Here is a 16,485-nt window from a genome sequence, read left to right as displayed (position 1 = left end):
TGGTATCCTTACATAACGATTCAATATTTTTAGATCCAGAACTGGTCTGAAGGAATTCTCCTTCTTTGGTACAATGAAAAGATTTGAATAAAACCCCATCCCCTGTTCCAGAACTGGAACTGGCATAATTACTCCAGCCAACTCTAGATCTGAAACACAATTCAGAAATGCTTGAGCTTTCACTGGATTTACTGGGACACGGGAAAGAAAAAATCTCTTTGCAGGAGGTCTCATCTTGAAACCAATTCTGTACCCTTCTGAAACAATGTTCTGAATCCAAAGATTGTGAACAGAATTGATCCAAATTTCTTTGAAAAAACGTAACCTGCCCCCTACCAGCTGAGCTGGAATGAGGGCCGCACCTTCATGTGGACTTAGAAGCAGGCTTTGCCTTTCTAGAAGGCTTGGATTTATTCCAGACTGGAGATGGTTTCCAAACTGAAACTGCTCCTGAGGATGAAGGATCAGGCTTTTGTTCTTTGTTGAAACGAAAGGAACGAAAACGATCATTAGCCCTGTTTTTACCCTTAGATTTTTTATCCTGTGGTAAAAAAGTTCCTTTCCCACCAGTAACAGTTGAGATAATGGAATCCAACTGAGAACCAAATAATTTGTTACCCTGGAAAGAAATGGAAAGTAGAGTTGATTTAGAAGCCATATCAGCATTCCAAGTTTTAAGCCATAAAGCTCTTCTAGCTAAAATAGCTAGAGACATAAACCTGACATCAACTCTGATAATATCAAAAATGGCATCACAGATAAAATTATTAGCATGCTGAAGAAGAATAATAATATTATGAGAATCATGATCTGTTACTTGTTGTGCTAAAGTCTCCAACCAAAAAGTTGAAGCTGCAGCAACATCAGCCAAAGATATAGCAGGTCTAAGAAGATTACCTGAACACAGATAAGCTTTTCTTAGAAAGGATTCAATTTTCCTATCTAAAGGATCTTTAAACGAAGTACCATCTGACGTAGGAATAGTAGTACGTTTAGCAAGGGTAGAAATAACTTTAGGGATTTTGTCCCAAAATTCTAATCTGTCAGACGGCACAGGATATAATTGCTTAAAACGTTTAGAAGGAGTAAATGAATTACCCAATTTATCCCATTCTCTGGAAACTACTTCAGAAATAGCATTAGGAACAGGAAAAACTTCTGGAATAACCACAGGAGATTTAAATACCTTATCTAAACGTTTAGAATTAGTATCAAGAGGACCAGAATCCTCTATTTCTAAAGCAATTAGTACTTCTTTAAGTAAAGAACGAATAAATTCCATTTTAAATAAATATGAAGATTTATCAGCATCAATCTCTGAGAAAGAATCCTCTGAACCAGAAGAGTCATCAGAATCAGAATGATGATGTTCATTTAAAAATTCATCTGTAGAGAGAGAAGTTTTAAAAGATTTTTTATGTTTACTAGAAGGAGAAATAACAGACATAGCCTTCTTGATGGATTCAGAAACAAAATCTCTTATGTTATCAGGAACATTCTACACCTTAGATGTTGAGGGAACTGCAACAGGCAATGGTACATTACTAAAGGAAATATTATCTGCTTTAACAAGTTTGTCATGACAATTAATACAAACAACAGCCGGAGGAATAGCTACCAAAAGTTTACAGCAGATATACTTAGCTTTGGTAGTTCCAGCACTAGACAGCGATTTTCCTGAAGTATCTTCTGACTCAGATGCAACGTGAGACATCTTGCAATATGTAAGAGAAAAAACAACATATAAAGCAAAATTGATCAAATTCCTTAAATGACAGTTTCAGGAATGGGAAAAAATGCCAATAAACAAGCTTCTAGTAACCAGAAGCAAAGAAAAAAATCAGACTGAAATAATGTGGAGACAAAAGCGACGCCCATATTTTTTGGCGCCAAATAATATGCCCACATTGTTTGGCGCCTAAATGCTTTTTGGCGCCAAAAATGACGCCACATCCGGAACGCCGACATTTTTGGCGCAAAAGGACGTCAAAAAATGACGCAACTTCCGGCGACACGTATGACGCCGGAAACAGAAAAGATTTTTTGCGCCAAAAAAGTCCGCGCCAAGAATGACGCAATAAAATGAAGCATTTTCAGCCCCCGCGAGCCTAACAGCCCACAGGGAAAAAAAGTCAAATTTTTAAGGTAAGAAAAAATGAATGATTCAAACGCATTATCCCAAATATGAAACTGACTGTCTGAAAATAAGGAATGTTGAACATTCTGAGTCAAGGCAAATAAATGTTTGAATACATATATTTAGAACTTTATAAATAAAGTGCCCAACCATAGCTTAGAGTGTCACAGAAAATAAGATTTACTTACCCCAGGACACTCATCTATATGTTTGTAGAAAGCCAAACCAGTACTGAAACGAGAATCAGCAGAGGTAATGGTATAAAAATAAGAGTATATCGTCGATCTGAAAAGGGAGGTAAGAGATGAATCTCTACCACCGATAACAGAGAACCTATGAAATAGACCCCGTAGAAGGAGATCACTGCATTCAAATAGGCAATACTCTCCTCACATACCTCTGACATTCACTGCACGCTGAGAGGAAAACCGGGCTCCAACTTGCTGCAGAGCGCATATCAACGTAGAATCTAGCACAAACTTACTTCACCACCTCCATAGGAGGCAAAGTTTGTAAAACTGAATTGTGGGTGTGGTGAGGGGTGTATTTATAGGCATTTTGAGGTTTGGGAAACTTTGCCCCTCCTGGTAGGAATGTATATCCCATACGTCACTAGCTCATGGACTCTTGCTAATTACATGAAAGAAATTGCATACTCTATCTGAATCATGATATTTGACTAGACTCTCCCCTTAATTTTAGGCAATTTATGTGAGATTTTGTTTAAATACCTGTTAAAGTGATTGTAAATCCTTGCGTTTGTAAAACGCTAAGATTTACAATTGGAACAAATAAAAGGGACTTTCATTCATGCTGAAAGCTCCTTTATTCGTTGGAAGTGTTCACCGCACTGAGCAGCTCAGGCAGCCCAAGGCAGAACGCTATTTGCTGTGAGATGACGTTTCCACCTCTTAGCAAATAGCCTTGTATTCCAACTGGCGCCAAGTTGGATAGCCCGCAGGCTATTGGCTAAGAGGTGGAAACATCACCTCTCAGCAAAATAGCGTTCGGTCGTGGGCTGAATGAAAGTCCCCTTTATTTGTTCCAATTGTAAATTCTGGTGTTTCACAAATGCTAGGATTTACATAACTTTAAATAAATTGTTACTATGTAACTAAGTTGAATCTGTGTAAACCACCTTAAAGTGAATGTAAAGTTTAATGAATAAGTGCCCGTTTTTTAAAAATACTAACAGAGGCACTTTCATTCATTAAACTTTACAATGAAGCCGATTTTTAAAAATAGTTACCTTTGGTTTATGGAAAACAGACCGGCGATCCTCTGTCCGTAGCTCCTGCTGTACTTTGCACAGCGATGATAAATCCGGCTTCCTCCAATCATTGAGTGGCCTCACCAGCTGGACCCCAAAGGGGGCACATAACAAATGGAGGAAGCTAGATTCGTCACCACTGTCTTAACTACAGCAGGAGCTGCAGGCTGCTTTCAATAAAACAAAGGCAAGTATTTTTTTTAAATCTACTTTATTGTAAATTTTAATGAATAAACAGATAAAAACAGAATTTATGTTTACCTGATAAATTTCTTTCTCCTACGGTGTATCCGGTCCACGGCTTCATCATTACTTGTGGGATATTCTCATTCCCTACAGGAAGTGGCAAAGAGAGCACACAGCAGAGCTGTCCATATAGCTCCCCCTCTGGCTCCGCCCCCAGTCATTCGACCGACAGTTAGGAGAAAAAGGCGAACCATAGGGTGCAGTGGTGACTGTAGTGTACAAAAATAAAAATTTAAACCTGACTAAATGCCAGGGCGGGCCGTGGACCGGATACACCGTAGGAGAAAGAAATTTATCAGGTAAACATAAATTGTTTTCTCCTACATTGGTGTATTCGGTCTACGGCTTCATCCTTACTTGTGGGAACCAATACCAAAGCTTTAGGACACGGATGAAGGGAGGGAACAAGTCAGGTAACCTAAACGAAAGGTTTTACAAGCAGTGGTGCCTTTCTCCCAAAAATAGCCTCCAAAGAAGCATAAGTATCGAATTTGAAAAATTTGGCAAATGTATGCAGAGAAGACCACGTCGCTGCCTTACAGATCTGTTCCACAGAAGCCTCGTTCTTGAAAGCCCATGTGGAAACCACGGCTCTAGTAGAGTGAGCTGAAATTCGTTCAGGAGGCTGCCCTCCAGCAGTCTCATAAGCCAACCGGATGATGCTTTTCAGCCAGAAAGACAGAGAGGTCGCAGTCTCCTTTTGACCTCTCCTCTTGCCAGAATAGACGACAAACAAGGATGATGTTTGTCTGAAGTTTTTAGTTGCTTTTAGATAGAACTTTAAAGCACGAACCACATCAAGATTGTGCAACAGACGTTCCTTGTTAGAAACTGGATCAGGACACAGAGAAGGAACAATTATGTCCTGGTTAATATACTTATTGGAAACCACTTTTGGAAGAAAACCAGGTCTGGTACGTAAAACGACCTTATCTGTATGGAACACCAGAAGCAGACAATTCAGAAAACTCTTCTAGCAGAAGAAATAGCTATCAAAAAAACAAAAAACTTTCCAAGATAGTAACTTGATATCTATGGAATATGGGGGTTCAAACGGAACCCCTTGAAGAACTGAAAGAACTAGATTTAGACTCCATGGAGGAGCCACAGGTCTATAGACAGGCTTGATTCTAACTAAGCCTGTACAAACGCCTGAACATCTGGCATTGCTGCCAGATGCTTGTGTAACAAAAAGACAGAGCAGATATCTGTCCTTTTAAGGAACTAGCTAACAAACCTTTCTCCAATCCTTCTTGGAGAAAAGATAGTATCCTTGGAATCCTAATCTTACTCCATGAGTAACCCTTGGATTCGCACCAACAAAGATATTTCCGCCATATCTTATGGTAAATTTTCCTGGTGACAGGCTTTCTAGCCTGGATCAGGGTACCTATAACTGATTCCGACAACCCTGTTCGAATGGACCTTGATTAGAAGGTCCTGCCTCAAAGGTAGCTTCCATGGTGGAACCGATGACATATTCACCATGTCTGCATACCAAGTCCTGCTTGTCACGCAGGAGCTATCAGAATTACCGAAGCCTTCTCCTGTTCGATTACTAGCCGGGGGAGAAGGGGAAACGGTGGAAAGACATAAGCTAGATTGAAAGACCAAAGGCGCTACTAAGGCATCTAACAATGTCGCCTTGGGATCCCTGGATCTGGACCCGTAACGTGGAACTTTGGAGTTCTGACGTGACGCCATCAGATCCAGATCTGGAATGCCCCATAGTTGAGCTAACTGGGCAAAAACCTCCGGGTGGAGTTCCCACTCCCCCGGATGGAAAGTCTGACCACTCAGATAATCCGCTTCCCAGTTGTCCACTCCTGGGATGTGAATTGCTGATAGATGGCAGGAATGATCCTCTGCCCATTTAATGAATTTGGATACCTCCCTCATCGCCAGGGAACTCTTTGTTCCTCCCTGATGATTGATGTAAGCTACAGTCATGTTGTCCGACTGAAATCTGATGAATTTGGTCTCCGCTAGTTGAGGCCATGCCTGGAGCGCAATGAATATCGCTCTCGATTCCAAAATGTTTATCGGGAGAAGAGATTCTTCCCGAGACCATAGACCCTGAGCCTTCAGGGACTCCCAGACCGCGCCCCAGCCTAAGAGGCTGGCGTCGGTCTTGACAATGATCCACTCCGGTCTGCGGAAACTCATTCCCTGAGACAGGTGATCCTGAGACAACCACCAGAGGAGTGAGTCTCTGGTTTTCTGGTCCATTTGAATCTGGGGAGACAAATCTGCATAATCCCCATTCCACTGTTTGAGCATGCACAGTTGCAATGGTCTTAAATGAATTCGAGCAAATGGAACCACGTCCATTACTGCGACCATGAGTTTTTTTTACCTCCATGCATTGAGCTATGGAGGGTTGAGGAATGGATTGAAGAACTCGACAAGTGTTCCGAAGTTTTAACTTCCTGACCTCCGTCAGAAAGATCTTCCTTTCTACTGATTCTATTATTGTTCCCGGGAAGGGAACCCTTGTGAACGGGGACAGAGAACTTTTTTCTATGTTCACCTTCCACCCGTGAGACCTTAGAAAGGCTAGGACAATGTCTGTATGAGCCTTTGCTTTGTGAAAGGACGACGCTTGTATTAACATATCGTCTAGGTAAGGTGCTACTGCAATGCCCTTGGCCTTAGCACCGCTAGAAGGGACCCTAGCACCCTTGTGAAAATTCTGGGAGCAGTGGCCAATCCGAAAGGAAGAGCCACAAACTGATAATGCTTGTCCAGAAAGGCGAACCTCAGGAACTGAAGGTGATCTTTGTGGATAGGAACATGCAGATACGCATCCTTTAAGTCCACGGTAGTCATATATTGACCCTCCTGGAACATTCGTCAAATTGTCCGAATGGTTTCCATTTTGAATTTGTCTAGAATTTTTATGTCCAGAATTGGCCTGAAAGTTCCTTCTTTTTTGGGAACTACAAACAGATTTGAGTAAAAACCCAGTCCTTGCTCTGCTGTCGGAACTGGGTGTATCACTCCCATTTTAAAAGGTCTTCTACGCAAAGTAAGAATGCCTGTCTCCTTATCTGTCTAAAGATAAGTGAGACATGTGGAACCTTCCCCTTGGGGGAAGGTCTTTGAACTCTAGAAGGTACCCCTGAGAGACAATTTCTAGTGCCAAGGGGTCCGGAACATCTCTTGCCCAAGCCTGAGCAAAGAGAGAAAGTCTGCCCCCTACTAGAACCGGTCCCGGATCGGGGGCTACCCTTTCATGCTGTCTCGGTAGCAGCAGCAGGCTTCTTGGCCTGTTTACCCTTGCTCCAGCCCTGCAAAGGTTTGGCTTGGGCTGGTAAGCGTTACCCTCTTGCTTAGTAGCTGTAGAGGTTGAAGGAGGTCCGTTCCTGAAATTGCGAAAGGAACGAAAATTGGCCTTGTTTTTAGCCTAGAAGTCTCTACCTTGTGGAAGGGCATGGCCCTTTCCCAGTGATATCTGAAAAATCTCTTTCAACTCTGGCCCGAATAGGGTCTTATCCTTGAAAGGAATATTAAGCAATTTTGTTTTGGACGACACATCAGCCGACCATGATTTTAGCCAAAGCGCTCTGCGCGCCACGATGGCAAAACCAGAATTTTTCGCCGCTAGTTTAGCTACTTGCAAAGCGGCATCTGTGATGAAATAATTAGCCAGCTTTAGGGCGTGAATTCTATCCATGACTTTGACATAAGAAGTCTCCTTCTGGAGCGAGTTTTCCAGTTCCTCAAACTAAAAAGCCGCTGCAGTAGTTGCAGGAATAATGCAGGAAATTGGTCGAAGAAGGAAACCTTGTAGAACAAATATTATCTTAAGTAAACCTAATTTTTTATTCTTTGAAAACGCAACTGTCTTCTATTGGTATAGTCGTGCGCTTAGCTAGCGTTGAAACTGCCCCCTCTACCTTGGGGACCGTCTGCCACGCATCCCTTCTAGGGTCAACAATTGGGAACGTTTTCTAAAATATAGGAGGGGGAACAAAAGGTACACCTGGCTTCTCCCACTCCTTAGACACGATATCCGCCATCTTAGGTTTCGAAAACGCATCAGTGTGTACTGGGACCTCTAGGAATTTGTCCATTTTACACAATTTTTCTGGGATCACCAAAGGATCACAATCATCAAGTGCAGCTAGGACCTCCTTAAGTAGGGCGCAGAGGTTTTCTAGCTTAAATTTAAATGTTATGGTATCAGGCTCTGCCTGCTGAGAAACTTTTCCTGTGAGAAATTTCTCCCTCAGACAGGCCCTCCCTCACCGCCAAGTCAGATTGATGTGAGGGCACTACAGATAAATTATCCTCTGCGTCTGCTTGCTCATTGTCTGTGTTTAAAACTGAGCAATCACGCTTCCTAGGAAAAGCTGGCAGTTTGGATAAAAAATGCTAATTGTTGCGCTAGATGTACTGGGCATCGCCTGCGCGGGCATAGCTGGTGTTGACACAGAAGGAGAGGAAAGCAAGCTATCTTCACTACCTTCAGCTAAATAATCATCTTGGGCTATATTTTTAAGTGTGATTGTACTGTCCTTAAGCTGTTTGGACGCTATGGCACACTTCACACATAAATTTAATGGGGGAACCACCTTGGCCTTTGGACATACAGAACATAGGCTATCTGAAGATTCAGACATGTTTGACAGACTTAAACAGAACTACAATGCAATAAAAATTATTTTTGACAAAAACGTTACTGTCTCTTTAAATAATAAAAGTACACACTTTATTACTGAAACATCAAAAAAACATGAAATAAATATCCGATTTTAATGAAATTTTCACCACAGAGTCTTAATGCTTTGAAAAGATTGCACACAAAGTTTCAGACCAATTAACCCCTTAATGCCCAAACCGGAGCTAATAAGTTATTAATCAGTTAACACACTACAGTACTAGCCACAGCTTCCACTGTAGCCTTTACCTTTCTTAGGGATTATTTTAGTAAGAAATAAGCCTCTCTGGAGTCTTTTCTGATCCCACATGAAGCTGCATGGACTGCCTAGGCAAAAAACAACTGCGCAATTGAGGCCTGAAAATGAGGCCTCCTCCCTCTTCATTCCAGAGTGGAGGGGCCTTTCTGACTAGATTTACGTGTCCAAATAAGTGCCAGGCCGAAATTAAACCCCAAAAGTGTTTTAAAGTCTGAAAAAACACCTTATTTATAGTGAAAAACATGCTAAAAAGCAATAGATTTTAAAGCCCACAATAGTGTCAACCTGCATAGAGCCCTAAATATAAGCCATAATTTTATACAGAGTCTAAGAAAAAAATGGCTTACCTATCCCAGAGGGAATTTCTGACAGTCTTCTAGCATTACATGGTCTTGTTAGAAAAATGACTGATCATACCTGAAGCAGTTAAGCCTGCAAACTGTTCCCCCCAACTGATGTTCTCTGGTTTCAACAGTCCTGCGTGGGAACAGCAATTGATTTTAGTTACTGGTGCTAAAATCATACTGCTCTCAACAGAAATCTTCATCACTTTCTGCTGTAGAGTAAATAGTACAAGCCGGCACTATTTTAAAATAAACTCTTGATAGAAGAAATAAAAAACTACAACTAACACCACATACTCTTTACCACCCCCATGGAGATGCTACTTGTTCAGAGCGGCAAAGAGATTGAGAATGACTGGGGGGCGGAGCCAGAGGGGGAGCTATATGGACAGCTCTGCTGTGTGCTCTCTTTGCCACTTCCTGTAGGGAATGAGAATATCCCACAAGGGTGAAGCCGTGGACCGGATACACCAATGTAGGAGAAATTAGCGCTGCGTTCTGTTGGCGCTCTACAATTAACCGATAATAGTAATAAATAATTATAAAAAAAAAAAATCAGGCACTTATGTCTGCTATTTCTAAACAAAGAGGACCCCTAGAGAAGCTTTTACATCAGTTTGTGTTATACCTGCACAAGCAGTATGTAAATAATTTCCGTGAGAAACAAAATTTAGTGGGGGGGGGGGGGGGGGGAAGTTAGATTTTTTTTTCATATGATCGCATATGGTGGTGAAACAGTGGCTGGAAATATACCAAAATGGGGCCTAGCTAAATAGTATACCATAGGTCATCTACATAAAAAAAAAAAATCTGTTTAAATAGAATAATAGCAAAAATACTACAAAATTTTGGTTAATAGCCAGCTTTTGTAAACACAAAAAGGAGAAACCAATTTTACAGTACACTATCCCTTTAAGTTGCCCCTTATCGGTTTCCCCTGCTGAAGACAATTAGGGACAGATATAAAACAGGCAATAAGAGAGACTGTAGAAACAAGGATATTTGGAACATAGGACAATCTAAAAGGTATTCCCGCACAGCTTTGTTTGCACAAACAGCAATAAATAGAAAACTAGTTCAAACATGGTGGTGCCTATCATTTTACGGGAATAAAAGTACTTTATTACAGACTAAAACCTTTACACTTATATTTTCAATGCTTAAAAGGGACAGTTTACTCAAAATTTTTCCCTTTTAATTTGTTCCCAATTATACCTGCTGGATTGTATTAATTTGTTTACAAGTATTTCCTTTACCCTTATATTGGCATTTAAAATGGATGATTTAGCCTGTGGAATCTCAACCAATTATGAAATTTTCTGGCCTTAGGCCCAAGGTATAGATAATTTGTGTAAACACAACCAGCAGAACAAATCGCAGGTCTTTTCACAATCAATTTCCATTGCGCCTTTTACGCAACAATCATTTCCACGCTTGAAGAGCTGTAGTTAACAGGTTTTCCACAGCATAAAGAGTTTCACGAAACACTTGACAAATACATTACGAAGTAGTTACACTCATATTAACACTGTGATAAAAAATATTGCACACAAAAGTTATAAGGGCTCAAAGATCTCGGGTGTTAGAAAAAAAAAAAGCTGATGCAGGGATTTTACATTGACATACATACATTGAGAAACACTGATTTATATGTATAGAGATATGTTTAACTATGGAGTTTAATGAAAAGATTTTACATTACAATCAAACAATATCTCAGAGGAATTTTCAAAGAGATATTCGCATATAGATCTTGAGTTATCTAGACATATTTATTCATATCTCTCGCTATAAATAGATAAATCAGTCCAAAAATCATCACATAGAGAAATATTTATTTATAAATAAATAGAACATATTCCGTTACGAAAACATTTTCACACTATGAAATATTCTCATTTATAAATACACATTTCAAAGAGAATAAGTCATGGGTTTTGCGCAACAGAATAGGGTTTTAGTGTTTGGTTTTTTTTTTATTTGTCTTCTCCATTGACTTCTATGGGGAATACGTGAACGTGATTTGGCCGTTTGTATTACGCGGCTTAATGCGTGCGCAAAATAAGTTATTTTGCAACTTGTAATAGCTGCGCAACCCCAAATGCAAGAAAGCCATAACGCGTGCAGTGTTTTCGCAAAACCGATTTGCCGCGCGAATTGTAATCTTGCCCCCAGTGGGGATAGAAGAGATAAGGTAATAAATTGTTTATTTGCCATTGTTATCTCTAAATATTTATCTTTTGTTTATGGACAGAGAGAGAAGCATTTGTATGTACGCAATGTGATAAAGTAACAAGATCTGATTATACCTACAAGCTCAACACATTTTATTAGGTTGTGGATTCGAAACACAAAATAAGCTAATATACACAAACCTTAAAAACTAAATTATAATACATTTTATACTCTGCAGTTGTTAAAAAAAAAAAAAAATTTGGAAACACAGTTTTTGTAAATACAGTAGATTTGCATAATTAAATGCACGATAAAAAGACAATGCAATAGCACTTAGTCTGAACTTCAAATAAGTAGTATTTTTATCTGACAAATTTTAGATATGTCTATTTTCACTCCTGTATCAAGTGACACTGACAGCCATCAAGCCAATCACAAATGCATATACGTATATTCCATGAATTCTTGCACGTGCTCAGTAGGAGCTGGTAACTAAGATAGTATAAATATAAAAAGACTGGGCTCATTTTTGTTAACGGAAGTAAATTGGAAAGTTGTTTAAAATTGCATGCTCTATCTGAATCATGAAAGTTAAATTTTGAGTTGAGTGTCCCTTTAAATGTTTTCATTGTGTAAAAATAAATCTAAATATTATCCTAAGGCTAATCTTTGCTTTGAATACAACATTATGCCTAGCATGTATATACTGTAAAGGGACATTGTACACTATTTTTCTTTGCATAAATGTTTTGTAGATTATCCATTTATATAGCCCATCGGGGGGTGTTTTTTGTAAACATTTATAGTTTTGCTTATTTTTAAACAACATTGTGCCGATTTTCATACTCTTACTCAAGCCTCAAAGTTTTAGATGCATACAGACTTCAGATTGCTTCTGTTTGTATAATGAGTCTTTTTATATGCAGGGGGGTGGGGGAATTGCTCTCAATCCCTTTCAGTGGGTCTCCCAGTCTAACCTAAGCAACAGTGCTAAATTGGGAGCATCTAGGTAAGTTTTTAAAAGATTTTTCAGTATCTGTGCATATTATTATTTATATTAGTGTCTATTACATGCAGTAAAATGAAATCTGGTATATACTGTCCCTTTAACATTCCTCGTCACCCTGTTTGTTCATCTACCTCCCAGCGGTAAACTGCTGCTCCTTCAACAAGAGATACCAAGAAAATGAAGCAGTTTGATAATAGAAGTAAATTGAACAATTGTTTAAAATGGTATGCTCTGTCAAAAAGAAAGGCAATAACTTTAAACATGTAAGTTTAATAGAAGTGTAGACGGTCCCTTTAAATTGGAAAGTTTCTTAAAGAGACGGTATACATCAATGTACATGTAATAGACACTACTATAAAAGAAGAATATGCACAGATACTGATCTAAAAATCCAGTATAAAACCTTAAAGGACCAGTTCACTCAATATAAATGGTGTTATTTAGCATGATTATCACAGTGTGATTAAAAGGAAAAGAGAGCACTGTTTTTTTTTATTTCAATATTTTTTACTTTTTAGTTTGCTTCTTATCGTTTCTGCTCGGCAACCCTGATAAAAGGGCTGTGCTTCCAAAATGTGTAACCGTGCCCCTTGGCCTATCAAATTGCTTTATTCAATTTCATGCTAAATAGAAGAGACGCGCGCTCTCTACATCAAGGGAACACGCGCACGTGACCGGGGGCTCACTTCAAAGGAATCAAAGTGAATTTCTACAGAACACTAATAGCGCTACATTGCAATATTACTCTGGTGATACTTAGGCTAGCGGTGCATCTATTCTGTCATCGTACACGGAGCAGTGAAATAAATACATACTTATATGATCCCTGTTAGCACCGTGGATTGAAACTGTCAGCAGTTTATAGTGCATTACGGGTACAATTGTATTGCGTGTTACGGACAGCAGTGTATTTGATATTACAAATTACGGGTAGAAATCTGTCAATTTCTGCCAGCAGTTTATATTGAATTGTGGGTACAATTGTATTGGGTGTTACAGGCAGCAGTGACTATGCACTATAAACTGCTGACAGAAACTGATAGTAGACTTCTACCCGTAATTTGTAATATCAAATACACTGCTGCCTGTAACACCCAATATAATTGTACCTGCAATGCACTATAAACTGCTGACAGAAATTGACATTAGACTTCTACCTGTAATTTCAATAGATCGTCTTACCTTCAGTATAAAGATGATACTGAAGTTCTGCCTTCTGAGACCGCTCAACAATTCCGGGCACTAGCAAAATAAACATGCAATGAAGAACACATACACGCTTTAATGCAGTGCTCGTCTGTGTTCACACTTCTGGGTGACATCATTTTGAGGGCGGGTCACAACAGCGATGCAATTTAGGGCTAAACGTACGTATTAATATAGCAAAAAAGGGTATAGACAAGACAGTTGAAATTCATTGTAGTGAAAAAAAAAAATACTGGTATATCTTTTTGAAGGTAAACATTTGTACTTATTGTTTCAGCCTGTCATACGTTAATAATAAAGTACTTTCAATTAAAAATAAAACATTTGGGTGAAAGAAAAAAAAAAAAAAAAAAAAAAACTTACTTAGAAACTCCCATTTTAGCACTGTTGATGAGGTTAGGCTGGGACACCCATTGAAAGGGACTGGGAAAGAAGGAAGAGCAGACACTCCCCCCCTCCCCTCCATATGAAGACAGATTACAAGAACAATACCAGCATACATCTGTAGACCTGGGTCTACATCTGATACTTTGGGGTTTGGTTAGTAGTCTGAAAATCAGCACAATGTTATTAAAAAAAATAAGCAAAACTATACATTGTTACACAAACACTCCCATATGGGCTTCATCAATAGATCATTTACAAAACATTTATGCAAAGAAAAATCTAATGTACAATGTCCCTTTAAGATTCCATGCAATCCATTCCTTTAAGTTGTGTTAATAAATGTAGCATTCATATTTTTCGTGCCAACTTATTTTTGTTTCAAGAGCATAATTGTACCAGGTAGAACAGCTAGCTGAATGTTCAGCTGTCGACTAGCAATAGGGCTCACGTGGCCCATCTGGCACATTCCAAAAACAAAGAAATCAGAAATACACACCTTCAGGGACAAGAAAAAGCAAAGGCATGTGCTAACAGACAAGATTTAGTAGGCAGAGTTCAGGTAAACCATCCAAACTTGCTAGGTGAAGCTTAGGAAGAAACAAAACATATGTGTTAAAGTGTGTATATGTATGTATGTATGTATGTATGTATGTATGTATGTATGTGTATATATATATATATATATATAGTATTGATACAAAATAGGGATTAGATTAGTTATTAGAAATAGGGTAGATTAGTTATTTTTCCAGTGTTTACAATACAGTTTCAGCTGTAGGTGGCAAGAAAACACAATGCCAAAACAAGACCAGATAGTTTTATTATCACCCCCCTTTTATGCCACCAATGGTGATCCCGCCACCAAAGACTTCCATTTATTAAAAAGCCCCACTGCAGCAGAAATGTTTAGCCCAGAAATTACAAACTTACGTAAAACTGCAATATACATGTGTGTGCCTATGCAAGGGTGGAAACATAACTATACTTTACAGTGTTAAATATAGGACAAATCCTTATTACTTACTGAAGATTATATATATAAATATATATATATATATATATATATATATATATATATATATATATATATATATATATATATATATATATTACATACACATTCTAGTTGGGTTGATAACTTTACATTTACTGAGCTAACTTTTCCTTTATTTTTTATATCGGAATGATTCAGCAACCTAAAAGACTTACATTTTACGTGTCAAAAGGAAAGAAGTTGAAAGAAAATAAATTACCAATTACAGTACTCCTGAGGATAAAAAAAAAACTAATAGAAATACCAACAAGGCAATGTATTTCATACAGTTTTAAAATTAGTTCAAGACTAGAACCAAAGCCAGGATATTTGAGTTTAACATTGTGTGTTAAAAATAAACAATGTACAAGGACCATGGAGTGACCCTTAACACTCCTCCCAGGATGTCCACTGCTTCCCCTCCCATAAAACATTCCTATAGGGAGACTCCCTGTTGCCTCTGAATGCTTCATCCGAATCCACATATGTGTTCTAGCAGAACAGATCAAAGATCTGCACTGGCTGCTAGTTTTGCATAAGCTAAAGTATGGCTGACATGTTATTGGTACCTGCACAAAAAAAAATCTCTATGGATGTGTATTTGTTAGTGTGGGGGAGGAGGGGTAAACGACTGCAATATGTACAGTTCTTCCTGGTAGCCATAAGGTTAAAACCTGGTGACAATATTTAGTTGACTATTGTTTCTCAAAGGTTTTTTTTCTTTTTTGAGGCGACTCCTATTATTTTTCAAAAGTCAAACATAATACTAAAGTACTTTAAGCATTATAAACTTAATTTGTCTGAGATGGTAAATATGTCTAAATTAAATAGTTAACAAGTTAAGCTGCCTTTTTTTTTTAAACCCTTTACCCACTTTACATAAACACTTGAATTATGGTTAATTTATGACACCCTAATTGACTATTTCTATACTAGCAAAAGTGACTCGCAAGTATCTTTATACTTGAAACATTGCACAGGCAGTTCAATGGCTGTGCGACTCGGAGACACAAGTAACAAGGCCCGTGTTAAAAAAGGGTCTAAAGTAGACAAAAATGGTAATATACTCTAACTTAAAGTCAGTGAAAGGACTCGGAACATCGCACTGTCACATATATACCACCCCAGAGCCAACCACCCGCTCACCTCCGGTTTGCCGCCCATCTACCCTGCAGTGGGACAAGCACCAGGCTGGGACACTGAAAAAGCCTCGTCTGCGGGAAGGGTGGGACTCGCCTTGCTGTGAATAGGAAGTTCCCCTAGTAGCGCCCGACCCTGACTGAGTGAAGGGACAGCTGCTAACGGTCCGCGAGCACGATCGTGACGTAGCCGCAGCCCTTCCCTCAGTGCACACTCACACACACAACGCCGCAGGAAGCGCATTCCTAGCCAGTGACGTCATGCGCGGGCGGGAGAGGAGAATGTCCACACAGTGGATGGGTGCTGCAGGGGGGAAGGGATTTACTGTACATACACGCAGCTGGGACTAATGCCATGTGGTGGGACCTTCTTCATTATTCATAATATGAGTACAGAGATAGTTGGGTCACAGATCCATAGTTACAGGGGTAGACGGATCATGTCTTTGTGTCAAGGACGTGTCCTTTAACGATACAGCTACTTACAGGTTTTCTCTTTATATGATGTTTCTTCAAATAATTCAGATGGAAAATGGATATTTTCAAGAGAAAATGTTTTAGGTTGTGTTAGAAATGGGTCAAATTCCTTAGGTGTATGTATAAAATATAATACCGTT

The 16,485-nt window shown here is 39.1% G+C and overlaps 1 protein-coding gene across 3 annotated transcripts in view; it reads right to left on the bottom strand.

Annotated features, from left to right (window-relative positions):
• The window catches only part of ITGB1 (integrin subunit beta 1), a 180,147-nt gene extending 164,118 nt beyond the window's left edge, over positions 1 to 16,029 (bottom strand). For 2 of the 3 annotated variants that reach the window (XM_053713855.1, XM_053713856.1), the window contains exon 1: positions 15,876 to 16,029. In XM_053713855.1, coding sequence (XP_053569830.1) covers positions 15,876 to 15,893 — 18 coding nt within the window. In that variant the 5' untranslated portion in view covers positions 15,894 to 16,029. Of the gene's footprint in view, positions 1 to 14,192; positions 14,284 to 15,875 lie in introns of all 3 variants that reach the window. The other variant, XM_053713857.1, reaches the window with a different exon arrangement.
• Between the last annotated feature and the right edge of the window lie 456 nt (positions 16,030 to 16,485).

The sequence above is a fragment of the Bombina bombina genome, chromosome 5 (assembly GCF_027579735.1).
Source record: "Bombina bombina isolate aBomBom1 chromosome 5, aBomBom1.pri, whole genome shotgun sequence".
NCBI classification, from domain to species: Eukaryota; Metazoa; Chordata; class Amphibia; order Anura; family Bombinatoridae; genus Bombina; species Bombina bombina.
Note: the sequence above shows the minus strand (reverse complement) of the source record. Positions and strands in the feature narration are given on the sequence as shown.